Source organism: Pezoporus wallicus, unplaced genomic scaffold (genome assembly GCF_028554395.1).
Source record: "Pezoporus wallicus isolate ANWC-B61680 ecotype Strahan unplaced genomic scaffold, APGP_CSIRO_Pwel_v1 contig_10790, whole genome shotgun sequence".
NCBI classification, from domain to species: domain Eukaryota; kingdom Metazoa; phylum Chordata; class Aves; order Psittaciformes; family Psittacidae; genus Pezoporus; species Pezoporus wallicus.
Window position 1 is genome coordinate 510445 of NW_026640522.1, and position 18859 is coordinate 529303.

At 56.5% G+C, this 18859-nt stretch overlaps 3 protein-coding genes across 18 annotated transcripts in view; 2 read left to right on the forward strand and 1 right to left on the reverse strand.

The window, feature by feature from the left end:
* Nucleotides 1–369: 369 nt before the first annotated feature.
* LOC130604635 (RING finger protein 224-like) lies at nucleotides 370–877 on the forward strand. Its single transcript, XM_057419330.1, has one exon. The coding sequence runs from the start codon at nucleotides 370–372 to the stop codon at nucleotides 874–876; it is 507 nt and encodes a 168-aa protein (XP_057275313.1). The 3' UTR covers nucleotide 877.
* Nucleotides 878–5425: 4548 nt separating this feature from the next.
* Nucleotides 5426–7644, forward strand: LRRC26 (leucine rich repeat containing 26). Its single transcript, XM_057419329.1, has 2 exons — nucleotides 5426–6234; nucleotides 7130–7644. Exons 1-2 carry the CDS (start codon nucleotides 5691–5693, stop codon nucleotides 7375–7377), a joined length of 792 nt encoding a protein of 263 aa, XP_057275312.1. The 5' UTR covers nucleotides 5426–5690; the 3' UTR covers nucleotides 7378–7644.
* A 2996-nt stretch (nucleotides 7645–10640) lies between these two features.
* GRIN1 (glutamate ionotropic receptor NMDA type subunit 1) overlaps nucleotides 10641–18859 on the reverse strand; it is a 37650-nt gene continuing 29431 nt past the window's right edge. For 2 of the 16 annotated variants that reach the window (XM_057419300.1, XM_057419299.1), the window contains 3 exons: nucleotides 17830–18081; nucleotides 16939–17049; nucleotides 12873–14118 (listed from right to left, as the gene is read on the reverse strand). In XM_057419300.1, coding sequence (XP_057275283.1) covers nucleotides 13915–14118; nucleotides 16939–17049; nucleotides 17830–18081 — 567 coding nt within the window. In that variant the 3' untranslated portion in view covers nucleotides 12873–13914. Of the gene's footprint in view, nucleotides 10961–12872; nucleotides 14119–16938; nucleotides 17050–17829; nucleotides 18082–18249; nucleotides 18292–18859 lie in introns of those variants that run through there. The other 14 variants (XM_057419309.1, XM_057419308.1, XM_057419305.1 and 11 more) reach the window with 11 other exon arrangements.

An 18859-nucleotide genomic window follows, 5' to 3' on the forward strand; every position in this document is an offset into this window, starting at 1 on the left:
ATCCTGCTGGCACCCACATTTGAGATACTGATCTGCATGGATGGGATCTGCCCTCAGGCTGCTCTTCTCCAGACTAACCAGGCCGAGCAATCTCGGAGAAATGCTCCAGACCCTTGAGCATCCTTGTGACCTTTCCCCATAGCTGGTTATCTTTCTTGTAGAGGAGCCTAGAACTGGGTCCTGCTCTTCCAAGTAGAGCTGGCCATGGGCCATGCAGGCAGCAGGCAGGGATGGGGGGGAAGGAGCCTGATGCCCCTGATAGCCCAACACATGGGGTCGGTCCCCATCTCTCCCATATCGGCTGCACATCCCATGGGACTCCTCCTTGGCCGTGAGGCTGACAGCTCCTCTCACCCTCCCGTCCCCAGCATGTCTGAGGCCAGCGGCAGCCCATGGGCAGAGGACGCGGGGCCGTGTGTCAGGGTCCCCTCGCGCACCCCAAGCCGGGGCAGCCAGCGTGTCGAGTGCATCATCTGCTACTCCTCCTATGACCTGGGCGTGCGGCTGCCGCGCCGGCTCTACTGCGGCCATACCTTCTGCCAGGCCTGCCTGAAGCGCCTGGACGCTGTGGCCAACGAGCAGCGCTGGATCCCCTGCCCGCAGTGCCGCCAAAACACGCCCACACCACGTGGCGGCGTTGCCATGCTCGACCTCGACCTCGCCACCTTCCTCGCCGTCAAGGCCGACAAGGAGCATCCCCAGGTGCCCGGCAGGTCCCATCCCGACCCGGCCACCAAGGGCTCGTGCAAGGAGAAGGTGGTGACGCAGCAGCCAGCGGGGCTGTGCCAAGACGCGGTGCCTCCGGCGCTGTTTCCCCGGCGGGGCTGCTGCCGGCCGTGCTCATGCTGTGGGGTGACGGCGGCCTTCGAGAGCTGAGCATGAGCAGGGGGCTGCTGAGTGCAGTCTGGGACCATTGCTGGGGACCCTCTTGGCCATGTGTGGACAGGAGCAGCCTGGGAAGGGCTTCAGCTTGCTTAGGGCTCACTGCCCATCCTGCCAGTGTCCGTCCTGCTGGGATTTGGGGTGCAGCAGGGTGGATGATGAGGATGCCTTCACCCTCTCGTCCTGCTCACCTGCTCCTCTGGCAACTCAGAAGCCCGACCCAGCCATCACAGACGGCCCCTGGTCCCTGGCCAGGGCCTTGCTCATCCATGGCTTCTCTGTGCATGTAGCTCTTCAACAGGGACATCTCCACCAAGCATCCCTGGGGACATGGGAGGTGACACAGTGATACTCTGGGGCCATGTTCAACACCCTCAAAGCTTCACACCCATTAAACCACACTCCATTGGCCCTGCTGGCCTGCATGTCTTGGTCATGTTTTCTGGTAATCCTGGGGCAAGCCCTGCAATGTTGGGGTTGGGATGCGGAGCAGCGACCTGCCCAGCTGATCGCTATCCTGTGTTTGCTCTGTTGGCCACTTGCATGAGGAATTTGAGCATTGGGGTAGCTGGACAGTTGAAATCGAGGATGACAGTGTTGTCAGGAGACCACAACACGTTGCTCCAGCTCTTCAGATTTATGTGTCCACCACCTACTCTGCCCCAGTAATGCAGAGCAGAGCCCGCAGGAGCTCCTGCTTGTTCCTGTGCTCTGTGGCACAAGCCAGGTTTGGATTTCCCCCCTGCCCCTCTCCCACCTCTCTGCCTCACAGCCAAGCAAACCCTCTGCTCCAGCCCCTTTGCCGTTTCTCCAGGCCATGCCTTTGCTGCCAGCAAGACTTTCTCTGCCTGACCCCAAACAGTGGGTGCAAGGACAAGACCCCAGACATCTGGGTGTGTGTTTAAGAGAGGCCAGATGTGGAGAACTGGGGTCCACCAGGGTGATACCAAACCAGTTCTTGGGCAGGGCTTGGCACTACCTGGGCAGCTCTTGTGGTCCTTCCACAGAGCCCATTTCCTGCATCCATTTTCCATGTGGTTTATGAGCTCTTCCAATACAGAATCACAGAATCACAGAATAGTTAGGGTTGGAAAGGACCTTAAGATCATCAAATTCCAACTCCCCTGCCATGGGCAGGGACACCTCACACTAAACCATGTCAGCCAAGGCTCTGTCCAGCCTGGCCTTGAACACCACCAGGGATGGAGCATTCACAACTTCCCTGGGCAACCCATTCCAGTGCCTCACCAACCTTATAGTAAAGAACTTCTTCCTTATATCCAATCTAAACTTTCCCTGTTTAAGTTTTAACCCGTTACCCCTTGTCCTGTCACTACAGTCCCTAATGAAGAGTCCCTCCCCAGCATCCCTATAGGCCCCTTCAGATACTGGAAGGCTGCTATGAGATCTCCACGCAGCTTCTCTTCCCCAGGCTGAACAGCCCCAACTTTCTCAGCTTGTCCAGCACCAGGTACCATGGGTGCCCCTTGGGGCTCAGCAGGGGACCCCAGGCTGTGCTCCCTGCAGTCGCAGCGATCCTGTGTCCCCTGGGCTGTCCTGGTGTTTGACTGTCCCCTGCACTGGGTGCTAGGGCTGCAGCCAGAGGAGTCCAGCACCCATACCCTGTGCAGCATCCCCTGCACAGCACCCACACGTGTGCAGCACCCACTCATGCGCAGCACCCACAAGTGCACAACACCCACCCCATGCACAGCACCCATACCCAGCACAGCCCTCACCCCGTGTCCAGCACCCATGCACAGTTCTACCACTTGGTGTCACCTGCCATAAGGAGTCCGAGCTGAGCTGTTCCCAGCAGAGCCCAACCTGGGCAGCTCCAGCCATGGGTGCAGGAACACCAGGGATGTCCCAGCCCGAGGTGTCCGGTGGGACAGCAGATGTGTGATGTGGTTCGAACCTGCCTCGGGTCTTTGATCACATGGAAACATGCAATAAACGAAAGCCTTTAAGGACAGGAGGAGAGCTAACACAGAGTCTTAGCATCTTGCCCTCTATCTCCATTTCTCCCCAGATACTCAATGGTGGAGGTTGGGAGCAGTGTGGGAAGGGGTCCCTTCATTAAGTGATTCCCCTGCATCACTTCACTGTGGGAACAGTCTTGGCACCCTGATTTACACCCCTTGACCAGAGCAGGGCTGGTGTTGAGCCTCCTCCATCAGTCAGCACAGGGCACCTGGGCTGTCCCTGCAGAGTGGGTGCTTGGAGCAGCCTCCCCTGGAGCCGCCTGGGGGCCAGGCTGCGCCATTCCCTGTGGAACCCTAAACCCCGGTGGGGAGCAGGGCACCAGTGGGTGCAGCCCTGGCTGGGGACAGGGAGCTGGGCTCTCCCTGCAGGTGCTGGGTCCAGAGGATGGGGCACTGATGAGCACTGGCATCAAGTGTGAAGGGACAGCGTCACTGCCGGGGGCAGGACCCCAAAGTGTCACCAGCCTGCAGCTGCTGCAGCCAATGCCTGCATTGCACAAACAGCACCAGCCCTGCACTTGCTGGTGTCCCTGCATGGAGGACACTGGGGACATCTTGCCATGTGCCATGGAGTGTGCAGCAGGGTGACAGTGAGGGGCTGGGGTGGGTTTGCAGCTCCTGGGGTCTCTGAGCGTGAATACTCTTTATTTAATAGTGTTTGTTGTTTTTTTTTTTCCCCCCACAATGAATTTTGCCCTTCCCTCCTGATCCTAGGTGGCCACAGGCAATGCATCCCCTGGGGAGGAAGAGCATTTGGGGACAGGGATCCCTAAAAATTCCTGTCCCCATATAGCCCACAGCTATAGGACGAGCTGGTGTTGCAGGTCCGCGTGGCTGCAGGTCTGTGCCCTGCTCCAGGGCTGGGCTGGGCTGTAGGATTCCTCTGAATTACTTCCAGATGGGGATTAATGCAGTAAAACCGAGTTTGCTGCAGGATAGATAAACAACCCAAAGCTCCTCTGGATGCTATTAATAAACCTCCTGCCTGCTGCTTCTGGCCCAGATTTGGGAACACCCTGTGCACTGCCTTGCTGCCCTCCCAGCCCTTTGGCCATGATGACCCAGCACGAGGGTGCTAAACAGGACAGGAACTGCCATGGTGTGTGTAGAGGATGGTGTCCCCTCTTTGGGCTGCCAGTGGGATGAGGTGCTCCTGGTTGTGTCCCGGGTGTCCACCAGGTTCTGCCAGGGACACCAAGAGGTGACTCCTCCCCTCTCCTCTCCTCTCCTCTCCTCTCCTCTCCTCTCCTCTCCTCTCCTCTCCTCTCCTCTCCTCTCCTCTCCTCTCCTCTCCTCTCCTCTCCTCTCCTCTCCTCTCCTCTCCTCTCCTCTCCTCTCCTCTCCTCTCTCTCTCTCCTCTCCTCTCCTCTCCTCTCCTCTCCTCTCCTCTCCTCTCCTCTCCTCTCCTCTCCTCTCCTCTCCCTTCTGCTGTGGGGCTTCAGCAGCTTGAAACCGGAGTGGGTATAAACAGGGTGGGGGCAGACTTTGAGCCCTCTCGAGCTGGTGCTGCCATGCCAGGGCCAGGGTAAACAAGTTTTGGGTGGCTGCAGCCCAGTGGGTTCACCTTTCTCACAGCTTCTAACATGGGGGCTCCTGGGTGTTCCCAGTGTGCACCCAGACGTGTGGTCCTGCTGGGGAGGAGGAGGGTTGCCCGTGGGACCCCCATACCAACCCTCCTCTTTCTGGCATGGCTTGTGCTCTCCTGCCAAGGGCAAACAGAGACTGGTCAAGGGCTGGGCTCAGTGGGGTGGCCCATGGCTGCCAGCAGCACTCCCCACTGAGGACCTCTGGCCATGGTGAGCCAGCACACAAGATGGGGTTACATCTGATGATGGTACAACTTAAGCTTTATCCCACCCTAGCTAGTTATGGGGGTCCTGGGTCCATACACCCGTCTGTACATGGCTAATGAAGTTCTTCCCTGTGAGGGTGCTGAGGCGCTGGCACAGGGTGCCCAGAGAAGCTGTGGCTGCCCCATCCCTGGCAGTGTTCAAGACCAGGTTGGACACAGGGGCTTGGAGTAACCTGGGACATTGCTGATGGTGGGGTGTGGAAGGTGTCCCTGCCTGTGGCAGGGAGTTGAAACCGGATGAACTGTAAGTTCCCTTCTAACCCAAACAATTCTCCGATCCTATGATGAGGCAGCACACCCATGGGGAGAATGAAGGCCAAGAGATGGGTTTGGTTTTGTTTGCTTCTTTCCAGCCTGCAGCACACACAAGCAGTTAATCCCGGGCCATGGTGAGCTGGATGCTTACCTGGCTGGAGCGGTGCCTGGCAGAGGGAGGAACGAGGGCTCGGCCCAGCACCTTGCCAGGGCAGCATCACAGCGGAAATATTTGCTGAGAAAAGTTCAGCTCCACCCCGAGGCAAAACCGGGGCTGGGAGCGCAGCGGCTCCGGGGCTGCTCATCCACCGCTCCCGGGAGCGCAGCGGCTCCGGGGCTGCTCATCCACCGCTCCCGGGAGCGCAGCGGCTCCGGGGCTGCTCATCCACCGCTCCCGGGAGCGCAGCGGCTCCGGGGCTGCTCATCCACCGCTCCCGGGAGCGCAGCGGCTCCGGGGCTGCTCATCCACCGCTCCCGGGAGCGCAGCGGCTCCGGGGCTGCTCATCCACCGCTCCCGGGAGCGCAGCGGCTCCGGGGCTGCTCATCCACCGCTCCCGGGAGCGCAGCGGCTCCGGGGCTGCTCATCCACCTGCTCCCAGCACTGCCCGGCACCTCCAGCCCGCACCTCTGGGAGCGCTGAGTGGCTGGACGGGCACCAAGGATCCTGGCCGTGGGGGAGCCCCGGTTCTGGAGCTCCCGTCGCTCGGTGCTCAGCCATGGGGTGCTGGTGGGGCCGCGGAGCGGTGCTGGCCTGCCTGCTGCTGCTGCGCCCGCTGCCCTCGCCGTGCTGCCCCGCCGCCTGCCGCTGCTCCGTGGGGAACGTGGACTGCAGCGAGCACGGGCTCCGCGAGGTGCCCCCGAGCCTGGCCACCAACACCAGCACCCTGTGGCTCGGCTACAACTTCATCACCGTGCTGGGGCCGCGCTCCTTCCCGCCGCTGCCGGGGCTGCGGGTGCTCAGCCTGCCCCACAACCATCTGGGGCTCATCCACAGCCAGGCGCTGGTGGGGCTCGGAGCACTGCAGGAGCTGGATCTCAGTGACAACTACTTGACCATGCTGAGCCCCGAAACCTTCTTGCCCCTCACCAGCCTCACCAAGCTGAACCTGGGTGGAAACAGGCTGAGGCAGCTGGAGCCTGGGGTGCTGCAAGCGCTGCCCCAGCTCCAAGCCCTCTTCCTGCAGGACAACCCCTGGGGCTGCAGCTGCAGTATCCTGCCCCTCTGGCGCTGGCTCAGCCACAACAGGGACAAAGTGCGAGGTGAGTGCTCGAGGACCATGACCCTAAGCCCCCCACCCGCTCCATGCTCTCTGGTCACCCCATCAGGGCTGAGGCTGCACCCAGCACCCTGGTGCCAGTGGCTGTGGGCTTGCAGTGGTGAGTGTCCATGGGGGTATGGGGAGGTTCCCCAGATCCCACCCTCAGGCCATGGCAGCTCCTGTGTCTGCTTGGGTGTCTGCACCCCTGGGTCTGGTACCTGGTGCCCACCTTGTGCCTGTCCTTGTGCCTGGAGAAGAGGGCTGGACAATGTCCCAGTGACATGAACCCGGCGCTGTCCCCAGCAATGGCACCAGCCCCATCACACTGAGGGCAAGGTGTGCTTGCAATGGGCACCACTGCTGATGCAGCTAGGACTCAGTGCCTTCAGCCCCTTCCCCAGTGCTTTCATGAACTTGGGGCTGATCCTGCATTTCTTCCTCAATGAACGTTGATCAGTCACCTCTGCCAGCAAGATCTCTCTTTCTGCTGCCACTGTTCTTGCTTGCTTCCAGCTTGGATGCGTGCCTGTCAGCTGTGCTGACTGGGATCTTCTGTGGCCCTCCATGCTGGGTGCTCACTGCTCCCCACATGTATTCTCTTGGAACCAGGCCTGCACCCTCCCTGCCCCATCTACCACCTGCTCCAAAACTATTTTCCAGGCCCCCTTCCAGCACTGTTCCCACCTCCCCATCTCATCCCACTCCCCACTGCATAGGACATAGATAAGCCTTGAACCTTCACTGCTCTCCTTCGTATCCCACCCTGGGCAATCCTTATCACCCTAACCCCTGTCCTCCTGCCCTGGTCCCATAAAAACCTGCCATCCCCTCTGTCCATGACACCTGCCTTGGCCCAGTGGCCCAGTGTGCCCATCGACACTGATTTTCTCTTCCAGAGAAGAGCTTGCTCCTCTGCAGAGTCCCGGAGCAGCTGAACAAGTATCCGATCATGGCCTTTGGGAACGAGTCCTTCAGGCAATGTCAGGAGATCTCACTGTCTGCCCAGCACTACATCACCTTCATGATCATTGGACCGTTCTCTTTCATGGCCAGTATCTTCTTCTGCACCTTCACAGGCTCCGTCGTGGTGGTTTACCACAACCTGCGCAAGGAGCCCCACGTCTCCAGGAAATCCTGCATCTGAGGGGTCCCCCCCAATAATGCTGAGCTCCCTCTGCCCCACTGCTGGGGGAGCAGCCTCCAGCTCTGAGTGAGGATGCTCGCAGTATTTTGGAAGGCCACCCTCAGACCAGGGGTGGGTACAGGGGATCCTTCTCCAGCTCACCCTGTCCTTGCCCTTCCACTGCCCAGGGACCTCAGTGTGCATTTCAGGATGCACCATATGCCTCCCTGTGCCTTTTGGTACATGCCAGGAACCCCTGTGTGCATCTCAGGACACACCATACCCCTCTGGGTGGTGTTTCCATTTACCTTTCCTTGCAGGTCAGGAGCCTCTGTGTGCCTTTTGGTTTGCCTCAAAACCCTCATTGGGCCTTCTGGTGCCCCCAACACTCCCCATATGCCCCTCAGTGCCATCAGCCTCGGTGTGCCTTTGCTTGCCAAGACCACTTGGCTTGACTTTTTGTGTATTCAAATGCTCTCCAATTGGCTTCCTGTGCCCTGACAGGCACTGGTTTACCTCTTGGTGTGCCCCAGAGCTCTCTGTGTGCCTTTTGGTGCACTTGAAGATCTGTGTGTTTCGGGGCTCTCCAGAGCCTCCATGGGACTGTCAGAAAGCCCCCAGCCCCCCCCCATGTGCTGCCCAGGGACAGGGCAGGTTGCAAAATGCTTCCTTTGAGGGAGTCTTTCCTTGAGAAGGCTCAGCCAGCCACCAAGATCCAGGGTGAGGCTGAGGTTTGGGGTGAAGGTTGGACAAACACTTGAGCTCCCACTGATGTGGTTTGGCAAAGGGGTTGCCAAAAGATGGATGAAGCTGCGCAGTGGTTCCTCCCCAATAGCTTTTCCCATGGACTAAAGCTCATCCAAGGCCAGGGGCCAGGTCAGCTCAGTGATGGGAGTGGGGACAAAAATGTGGGTTCACAGAGTTTGCTGCTGCCTCACATCCCACCACCCACAAAAGGGACTGGGGTTGCCTCTGTGTCTCCCTGCCCTGCTGCCTCTTGTCTTTCCCGGTGGAAACTCTTCTCCATGGCATTGCATGGAAATGCTTAGTGAGGGCTCCACAGGAACTCACAAGCTGGGGTGACAAAAGCATCTCTCAGGGAGGAGCAACAGCCCTTTCTGGCATGAGTCCTTACCCATTGCGAGGCAGTAAGAGCCACAATGAGATGACTGTGGCCACCGGCTTCCCCTGTTTGCTCCATCTCTTGCCCATGCAAGAGCTGTCAGGGATGTGGTGGGGGTCAATGAATGCTTTGGTGAGCTCTTGCCAGGGGTTAAATAAATCATGTAATGAATAAACCAAATGTCACCTCATCTGTGGCTAGCTCCCATTTCTATTTGCAAGAGAGAAACCATCCCAACGTGCTGCCACACTTCTTGAGTCCCGCTTGGCTCAGCCTGTGAGGGCTCTGGGGAGCTGGTGAAAGCAGCATCTCCTCTGGGATGGCTGCAGGACCTCTGCCAGGACCAGCCCCTTGCACAGAGCCTTTCCCAGGAGCAATCCCAGCTCCCTCAGATCCTCTCTAGTGACAGCACTCATCCTTCCTCAGGAGGTCTTGGCTTCTGATTTGGAGCTAGGGCTTATTGTCCTTCATGGTTGGGCTGGTGGTCTCAGCACATGGGGAGGAGCTGGGGATCACAACAGTGGCAGGGGATTGCCACTGTTTTCCCCTTGATGGAGGTGGGTAAGAGCCAGGGGGCTTCAGTGTCCTCGTCCCCCACAAGGCCTGTCCCTCCCTGCAACAGGCTGTTCATCAGCCTGGCATCCGGGAATGGTGATGTCCCTTCCCTCCTGGCTTCTCTGCAGCCCCTGGCCTTTCTCCCTGCTGGCTTCATCCCTCCCCATCCGTCCACCTTTTGCTGTTTTCAAACCCTGCGGCAGCACTGGGTGAGGCTCTGATTCAGCACAGGGCCCCCTGCCAGCTTTGCCACAAGACAGACACGGAAAGAGGGACACGGCACTGGAATAAACAGCATCATGATCCGGTCTAGACTTTACTGAGCTCTTGCAAAAACTTGGTATTAATGTTACATTAACGTAGAAAGTAGAATGGGTCCAATGGCTCAGCTGGAGCGAGATGAACTTGATGGAGCCACTGCAGTGAGTGGGACGATGCTCACAGACCTCAGCTGCCATCTGAAAATCCTGCCTGCCCTCGGGGGAGCCCCGTCGGCTCGGCTGGCACCAGGAGAAGGCAGTTCATGCCACTGGGGCTTGGTACCGTGCTGCAGGTGGGTTTTCCTCCTTTGCAGGAGGCAGGATGCGGTGCTGCCCATGCACATGCTGTAGCTGCTCATCACCAGCCTGGCTGGTGCCAGATGCTTCTGCTACGCTGGTATGTCTGGACCCACTCACAGAGCCCACAGAGAGGGTGCTCAGGGATGCTGGCACATGGGCACAATGCTTGAGGGGAGGAAGGTGTGGGGGGGAACAGTGTCAGCTGGTCTTGTTTGGTTCTCCTCTGAACTGGGATCTGGCTTCCACATCTCCAGGTTCAGGCAGATGCAGCCACACGAGCTGGGGCTTCAGGGCTGCTGGCAAGCTTGAGCTGCAGGCAAGTGTGGCAGGGAAGCTGCCAGTGACTGCTGTGGTGACCGACACTGCGAGCCACGACTGGCCAGCAACATCTCTCCTTGCATTGCTGGTGCTGAGGCAGTGTGGAGCTTGGCTGAAGGTCACTGCAACCATCCAGGGCTGATCCCTGAGGAGATGTTCATGGCAGGGAGAGCCACAGTGTGAGAGCTACATGAAGGCCATGGCCAGGTCCTGGGGATGTCTTCTGTGCAGGAAGGCTGGGGAGCCAGAACCTTGGCTGACAGCATGTTACAAGCTCCAGAGTACTGTGTTTAGCACACGAGCTTGGGCTGCAGGGCTGGGATCACTCTTGCTTGCAAACAGACCACATACAGGAGCCAAGTCATAGCCATGGGCCGATGGAAGGGAGAAGCAGGGGGTTCATCCCCGGTGAGGAGCACAGCATGCATCTTCCAGCCCCTGCTGCAGCGGGGGGTCACTCAGCACAGCAGGAACACACGCCCAACCTGCTGCTCCCCTGGTCTGGATCACGAGCATGTCGGTCTGGAGCCCTCCAGGGTGGTTGGAGACATGGAGCACACGTCTGAGGGCCCATGTGTGTGTGCTGGGCAGCCTTCATGAAGCCTGCAAAGTGGAGCACATGTTTGTAGTTGGCACCAACTCTTCCCTACTACCATGGCAGAGCAGGCACCAGGCGCCTTTCCCCTTGCTCATAGCTGGTCAGTGGCAATACTGATTATCAACAACACTGGTTGGAAGCGATTATCTCTGAAAAGTGAAGTCCAAACCATGTCCTGGTTCTGCCGTGCATTCTGGGGCACGAGCATGGCAGCAGGTCTAGGAAGGGTGGGAGATATACAATGAAGTCACTGTGTATGGATGAAGGATGCTTTCCTCCCATCTCACCCAGAAGAACCCATCAGCGTCCCTTTTGAAAGGCAGTCCTGGCTGTGCCTTCCTACTGTGTTGGGGCAAGGACTGATGGCCCTCGGGGAGAAGGTCACACCACAGTGCTGACTGAGGGGTCGGAGAGGTTGAGCTGGCCGGTGATGTCGGTGGGGTGATATTGCTGCAACACACAAAGACACAGACAAGGAGAAAGAAGTGTTAGGCAGTTCTGGCACTTGCCGCAACCTCTACTTACATCCCATGTGTCCCTACGGGATATCTCCTGGGGGCGATGAAACGGCCCAAACCCCACTGCCTGCTGAGGTCCCCTTCCCAGTACAATCCAAGCTTGTGCAGAGGTCGTTGCAGACACTCTCCAAGCACCCCATGGTCGGGCAGGGAGGACGCCCAGGAGCGCGGCGCAGCTCCCACAGTGGCAGCGCGTCTCTGCTGAGCGAGCCCCTCGCTGCGCTGGGAGAGCTTCAAGACAAAGCCTGTGACTCACCAGCCCAGCCCATGGCTGAACCTGTGTTTGGAGGGTCTGGCTGGGGTTCGGCATCATTCTGGTGCCAGATCAAGCTGTGCTTTGAGGCCAGGCCGTTTCACCTCCTTGCTCGAGTGCCTCTGCTTTGACTGTCCTTTCACACAAGTGAGATGTGTGGTGTGGGTGACTCTTGACAAACTGTGGTGTTGATTGCTAATGTGACAATAGAGCCTGTGTTGGGGATGTGGCTTGGATCTGGGGTTCTGCGCTCTTTGTGGGTGGGGGGGTTGGCAAATACCCCCTGGGAGAAATGTCCCCAGCTGCAGTCCCACCAGCAAGCAAAGAATGAGAGCAGCAACACCCTTCAATGGGCAAGAGAAAGAGAAGTCCTTCTTCTCCAGGCAGGGCTTTACAACTGGGTAGTTACTTTCTCCCTTCCTCCTTCCATACTCCCTTCCTCTCCCTGTTCCACTCTCCAAACCCTGAACTGGAAGAAGCCCTGTCCAGCCCTGCTGTGAGAGCGGATGGCACTGAGCACCTTATGCTGCTGTCTGGGGACCTCAGTGGGTGTCAGGACAGGAAAAGGGTCTCAGTGGGTCTCCAGTGCTGCAGTGTAGACCCTCTCCAGTGACATCTGCTACCACACTACTCAGGAGAGCTGCCGTTCTGCTGGGCCCCGTGGGCTCCTCGGTGATGGGTTTTCACCCATCTTGCGATGGTCAGCGGTGGCTGTGGCCCCTACGGTGCTGCTGGTGGCTCTGGCTCTGTGGCTACCCTGTGTGGCTCTGCACCTTGACTCCTGCCACGGGAGCTCTGGGTCCCCATAGGTGTTGCGTGGGGTCCTTGGGGCTGCCCTGCTCTGCCCGGTTTTGTGCTTCACCAGAACACCTTGGTGGGGAGATGCTGGGGCAGGAGTGTGAGCCAGCACGCTCCTATCTCTCCAGTTCATGCGCTGGGGACAACCAGGGAGCATCTCACAGGATCATTCTATCGTTGACGGCACTAGCTAATATTAAAACAGAGCTTCTGAGATGTTCCTTGCTGTGGCTTTGCCTTGCTAAGGGGCAACACCTTGGCCGTCACCAGTTGGCACGGAGAACGGCCGAGGAGAACCTGAAGTCGCTCTGCTGCCCTGAGGGAGCTTTTTGGGGTTATTTGTCAGCCACCAAAAAACGACCCTTTCACCCCAAAAATGGGCGTGGCTGCCCCCACCTTGTGAAAAACAAGGATTCCAGCTAAACGCAATCTCTTTTTCCATGGCAAAATGGCCGGAGGCATGTGCTCGCAGGACGGGGCTCGATTCCCGCAGGGAGGAGAGGCGACTGGGAAAGGGGAGAGGCTGGTGACTCACTGCCGGAGAAGAAGGAGGAACTCGAGGTACAAAAAGGAACAGGCTGAAGAAAGCTCCTTTGTTCAGTACCCTGCCTGATGCAAGCAGGGGGGAGCGGTGTGTGCATGCGGGTGTGCGTGTGCCTCGGTGCGCTGTACGTGTGACTGCAGTGCTCGGAGGTGTAGCAGGGCAGGTTGGGGCGTTCTGGCCTCTCTGCACAGCTCTGGGGGTGGGAAACGCTAAAATAACCAAGCCAAGTGGGGAATCTGGCCAGAAAAATTAATATACAAGAGCATGGCTTTTGATTTGAAAGCATATCTCCTCCAATCACAGAGTTATCACAGGGTAACATTCTCATTTACTTTTTTTTTTCTTGTGTAGAGTTCATGCATGCAATTTTTAATAATAAAAACTAAAAATAAAAATAGAAAGGAAAAGAAAATGAAAAAAAAGCAAGAAAACTGCCATATCAAAACCATGTTAAAGTAGAACTAATGCTAGAAGCACATATTAGTAATTTAGGGTAAATTATGTTACAGGGATGGTGCAATTATCCCCAAACCAAACATTATAAAGCGAAGAAATTAATCAATATTAACCGTAGAAGAGACTCAAACATGTTAAGGTATGGAAGTGAAGTGAAGGCACCAAAAACTTTAAATGACAACCAGGAAGAAAATATAGACAAGAACTTAATATGTCTTTAAAAATGACTTCAACCTAATCTGGGCTTATATGGTAGTCCCTGGCTGGTGGAAGATTTTCTGGAAGAATTTTGGAGTTTGGAGTTGTTTGCTTTTTTTTTTTTTTCAATTAAAAATTAGAATTCCAGCTAAATGCAATCTTGCTGTAGAAAACATCAACTTTCTTCTAAAAAAAAAAAGAATAAATTAGTTGTCTTTGACCTACTTTTGGTTCTTTTAGGCCCAAAACTAGGTTGGTTTTCAGCCAAGAAGCGTTTGGCTTTGGGATGGCTGATCCTTCACTGAAAAGGTGACCTTTGTTTCCATGAACCCCCTCGGTTCTCGACCAGCTCTGGCACCATCCCCATGGCAGCACCGGGCCCTCGCTTGGCGGTGGCGTGGGACGTGTCATGCTGTGCCCTGGGGGGGGACACCCGCAGGCTGGCATGTGGCTCTGCGGGCGCTGGTGATGGCTGCAGTGGTGGGGCTAATGGGACCTGTGCACCTCGGTAACGTGTCTGTACGAAATGTGCCGGCTCGGAAGGTGTCTGTGTGGTTTATGCGTCTCACATGGCTTCTGTGGGGTTGCAGTATCGTGGGTGGCTGCGATGGATGGCAGTACGTCAGCTCTGCGAGTGCTATTCGAGTTGCAGGAGCTGCCTATGGGGAACACATGCATCTCCTCCTGGGGCGGTGGGGATGATGTGCCGCGGAGAGGCTGTGCAGCTCGGGTGATGGTGGGCGCTAGGACGTTCAGAGTGGGGTGGTAGCTTCCCAGGGCTGTCTTGGCTCCATGGTGCCAGCCTGTCTCTCTGGCACTCCTGAGGGACCATTCTGCAGGGCTGCAGAGCAGAATCCATTTTTAAAACTCCCGACAACGAAAAGGAAAGAAGCAAGGCCACCAGGTTTGCGTCTTTCGCTCGCTAGCCAGGAGAGCCCATGGGGCTGGGGTCAGCCTGGCCTTCCAGCCCCATCGGCTCTCAAGCCCATCTGAGACCTGGTGTGGGCCCGTGGCTCTGCAGAGCATCATGAATCAGAGCGCCTCGCTGCTTTCTCATCTTTACGAGGACCCCAGGCAACGTGTCCCAGCATGCTATGTACTCATGGGGCCTTCCACAGCAGGAGGGCACTGGGATCTCTGAGCCAGGGCTGCTGTATGGAAGCGGAGGGCACCAAATGGCAGGCCATGACATGAGCTGGTGGCAGCACCCTCCCGCTGGCTGCTCAACCTGCAGAGCAACCAGCTCTTGGTCTGCCCAACATCACCACAAAGCTTGCTCCACCATAGACCTCCTTCAATAGCCAGATCTTGGACCTGCTAGTTTCCATCTCGGCCACGTTGGTTTGGATCTTGGCTCTGCTAGGCTGTTCTTGACCCAACTAGCCTGGTTTCCTGGGGATTATGTCCTGGGACCCTGGCCATGTCACCTCCTGGCAGGCAGAAGATTGCGGCAGGCTCCTTGGCAGCAGGAGCTGCCCCCAAAGCAGGGGCCATCTTCTGGGATGAGTGGGGCCAACTCGCTCCAAAAGCCTCCTGTGAGCAACATGCCAAGAAGAGCATGGCCAGGACCAAAAACGTGGGGAGCCCCACACTGTGCTAGTCCCCACTGGGTGAGGGAAAGGGAGTGTATGGTTCCACATCTCCATGGGACCTCTGGTGCTGGTCAGCCCAGGGCACTGGGGTGCTCCCACCCTAGGGCAGAGAACACTGTGGAGTGATGTGGTGTAAAGTGTGTGATACACCAGGGAGTAGAATCAGGCCCAGGATGCTTCCCAAAGAGGGAGCATGACAGGTACCAAGGGTGCCTCACACCGGCTGCCCCATTGCTCCTGGGCTCTCCCCCTCTCCAACACGGGTACCAGTCCCCTCAGGTGCCTACTGCACCCTGATGCTCCTGCTCTTCCAGGAGATGGTTTCCTAACCTTGGAGTTGTTCAGACACAACAAAACATGATGGGTCTACTCAGGACATGCCGAGGTTCCCCCAGCAAACTTTTCTGGAATTGTTTCTCCCCTTTTTTCTGTCCATCTTCCACACTCTTTCCACCCTGTCCCCCCTGCACCACCCGCCCATCTCTGTCTCCTCTCCCCCGGCTGGGTCTCCGGACACCAAGACACAACCTGTAACCTTCCTGCAGAGCTGCTTGGGCTGCAGCAGTGGAGATGGGGAACACCAGCCATGGGGGCATCACTGGGACAGGTGCCACCTAGGGAGCATGAAGGCAGCACAGAAGATGACAGGGATGCCCGTTGGTATCACTGAACGGTTAGGCTTGGAAAAGACCTTAAGATCATCTAGTTCTTCCCTGTGGGGTGAGTGGGGAGAGTGTGGGACACCCCCCCCCCCCCCCCATGCCTGCCAGGCTTTGAGGTGACAGTGAAAGGAGCACTTTGTGTGAGGCGGTGGCAGCCGAGCCCAGCCGAGGGCTCAGCTGTCCCAGGGCTGTGTCCCATGGGTGCTCCACAAGCTCCTTGGGCTGCAGCCTGCCTTGGTGTCAAAGGCAGCCACCTCCGTTCCGTGCACAGCGCCGTGGCCCCGAGACCCGCTGCGATACCGCATGCTGCTCCCCGAGGCGCCGCGAGCCTGCGGCCAGGGACGGGCCATCCCGCTGCGGGGTCCACATCCCCACGCTGCCACCGTCCCCCCTGCCCCCGCAGCCTGGCGGGGACCCTGCTCTGAGCAACCCCGGGCAGAAACCCGCCGGTCGCCCCGGGGAGGAGGTTCCGTCAAGCCCGTCGCGCCGGGAGGTCGGGCAGCAAGACGCAGTGGCCGCTGCCACACGAGACAACAGAGTAGCCACAGTGCAGTGTCATACAACAGACGGCAACATGCAGAGGGACACCAGCTCAGTCCGACAGACCAACAGCCCAACCTGACGCTGAAGTGCCCGAAGCTCCAGCACGAGCGGACACGTTTGCACATATGGAAACAGCTGGCTTTAGAGGCAGCAGTTTGGAAATTTTCTCTGGTTACATGAGAGCAGTTTTACTCTGAGGCGGAAAAGCACAAGTTTGAACCAAGATTGGGTCTTTAACAACCTCCTCTTTCAAGCCTTTGTGTCTCTTTTCTAGAGCTGCGTTACTGCTGACCATAACCAGAGGCAGCTGTCGCTCCTGTGCCGAGGACTACATCCCGAAAGCTAATCGTCACAAACAAAAATCACATGTAGAGAATGTGACACGCATGGGTCTTGGTGAGGTGACACGGTGCCCAAATTAAATCGGAGTGATTGTTTTTAGGCATACAATGACAAACAGGTACAGGAACACTCAGGAATAGGAGAAAGGGAAAAAGAAAAAAAAATTGAAAAGAAAATGTCATCGGTTTCAAGAGGTCAGCACCGGTTCAGGTGAGCGAAGCACAGAGAGGAACATCAGAAATCATCCAGGCAAAAAGAAAACAAGAAAACAAAACAAAAACTCGGTTGCATCTCCCAACTCATCACAGGACTCCAAGCCACCTCCTGCCTGCCCTCCAGGATCCCAGCATCCTTTCAGGTACACGGGATGACTGACTCACTGACTCACTGACTGACTGGTGACGAACATGAGCTATGCATGTACACTGGCAGCTTCGGGATGGGTGTGTGGCAGTCGATGGGATGGCAGAAGAGAGAAAGAGAGAGAAAGAGAGAGGGCAGAATTGTTCTTCTTCCTCTTACCGTATCCTTGGAGGACCTACGTCTCTTGAAGCTGGAGGCCAGGGTGGAGGTGATGGACCTAAAAGTGGCTTTCTTTTTAGGGTCAGGTTCTGCTCTACCACTTTTTCTATCCTAAAATGAATATGTATAAGTGATTAGATCTCTAGTGTGTTGTTGGAAATGCTAAATCTATTTGAATACTGCCCCGTGTCATGTCCTTCATTTAGCTGGGAAAGCTACTGGAGGTGTCCTGTCACGCCCAGTCCTCCAAGGGCCTCCGTGACCCATGCCTACAGCACGGCCACCACAATGCTACAGCTAACAGGGCTGGCCTCGCGTATGGAGTACTGGGAACTCCTCTGGGGAGTATCTCTGCTCTCCTGGTTGCCTGACCTTGCTTCCTGGGAATGCTCTGCCTGGCACCCTGCCCCTCGCTTCCACCTGGCTAGACCGAGAGGTGAGATGCTGCACCTACCGCTACAAAAACATATATGTCATAACTGCTCATGGCCTTTTGTGAGGCTGAATCGTAGTGCCACAAAGATAGAGAGAGGACTGCATTGAAAGAGAAGTCATTGTATGGATATTCTGTAAAAAAAAAAGGTATTCAAAAAATTTGAATGAGGCATTTGTGCAAAGCCGAACGTGGTTGTTGGTGTTTGGTTGGTTTGGTTTTGGTTTTGTTCAAAGTAAAACAAGTTGAAAAAGAAAAAAATTTAAAAAAAAAAGAAGAAAAAATAAGAAACCACCAAAAAAAACTGGAAGAAAACAACAAAACTAAAAGGAACCGAAAGGTTAAAGGAAAAGAAAGGGAGGAGGCAAAGCGTTAGCGCTATGATGTCGTCGGGGTCGGGATGAACTCAAAGAGAAACAGAACTGAAAACTGTAGGCGTTGGTGTTAGCAAGTCGGACCTGGTGGGCGCAGGCTGGGAGCACCAGCCGCCATGGCGCGGGGGCAGCGAACCGCGGGGACCGGCCGCGCTCGGCCGCGGGCGCTGAGGACGCTTCCTCCCCAATTGCTTTCGTGCCAATGAGTGTGACCTTTCCGACGGGGGACGGAGTGACCAGGTCTGGCTCTGCTACCGCACGGGGGTAACCAAAATGTATCCCGCTGGTGCGTAGAGCATGCTCGGGGATACATTTGCTCCTCCTTCTCAGTTCTCTCTTTTGCGGACATGCACAAACGGAAAAGGAAAGCAAGATGAATGGAATGAAATGCCTTTTTTTCTTCCATGGCATCTCAGGAAATAGCCATGGCAAAACTGTGATCCCAAAAAAACCCATTATTTTTGTTTGTTTGTTTTTAACAAATAAATCTTTCCACTTGCCTACCTTCTAGCAATGTACCAGATACTAGTGCTCTGACGTTTCCTCCTGTGGAAAAGTCTTACAATGTCAAACGGCTCTTTACCATGAGGCTGTTTACCCCCACAGGGCAGCATGCTTTGCTCACAGTCCCACAGACTCTGCCCAAGGACCCAGTGCAGTATTTTCTAGAAGGTTGGCAAGTGAAAAATGGCAGTGCGACTAGTGTGCTCTGTCCCAGCAGCCTTAACCCCCTCGGTGCTGCTGCTGCTGCTTTTTGGAAGCAAAGGAAAAAAAGAAACAATAAAAAAAAAAGGAAAAAAAAATATAGAGAAACGGCTTTTTCCGAGACTCTCATCAGTGAACTGAACCCAGCGAGCTCTCAGGATACAGCAGCCCGGCCTCATGCTTCCCCTCGCTGCTCTCAGCAGGTCTCCTCCACCCGGGAAGCCCACCCGCATGCCCCAGCCAGCGCTGCTCCCACAGGGACACCGCTCCGGGCTTGTTTTGGGGTCCCTGACCCCCCTTCTCTCTCTTTCATTCACTGGCTTTGCTGTGCACAGCAGTCTCCTTTAGTCACCCAAAGGATCTCTTGCTCTTTGAATGCCAGTTTACTGCCCCAAGGAAGAAGAGCAGC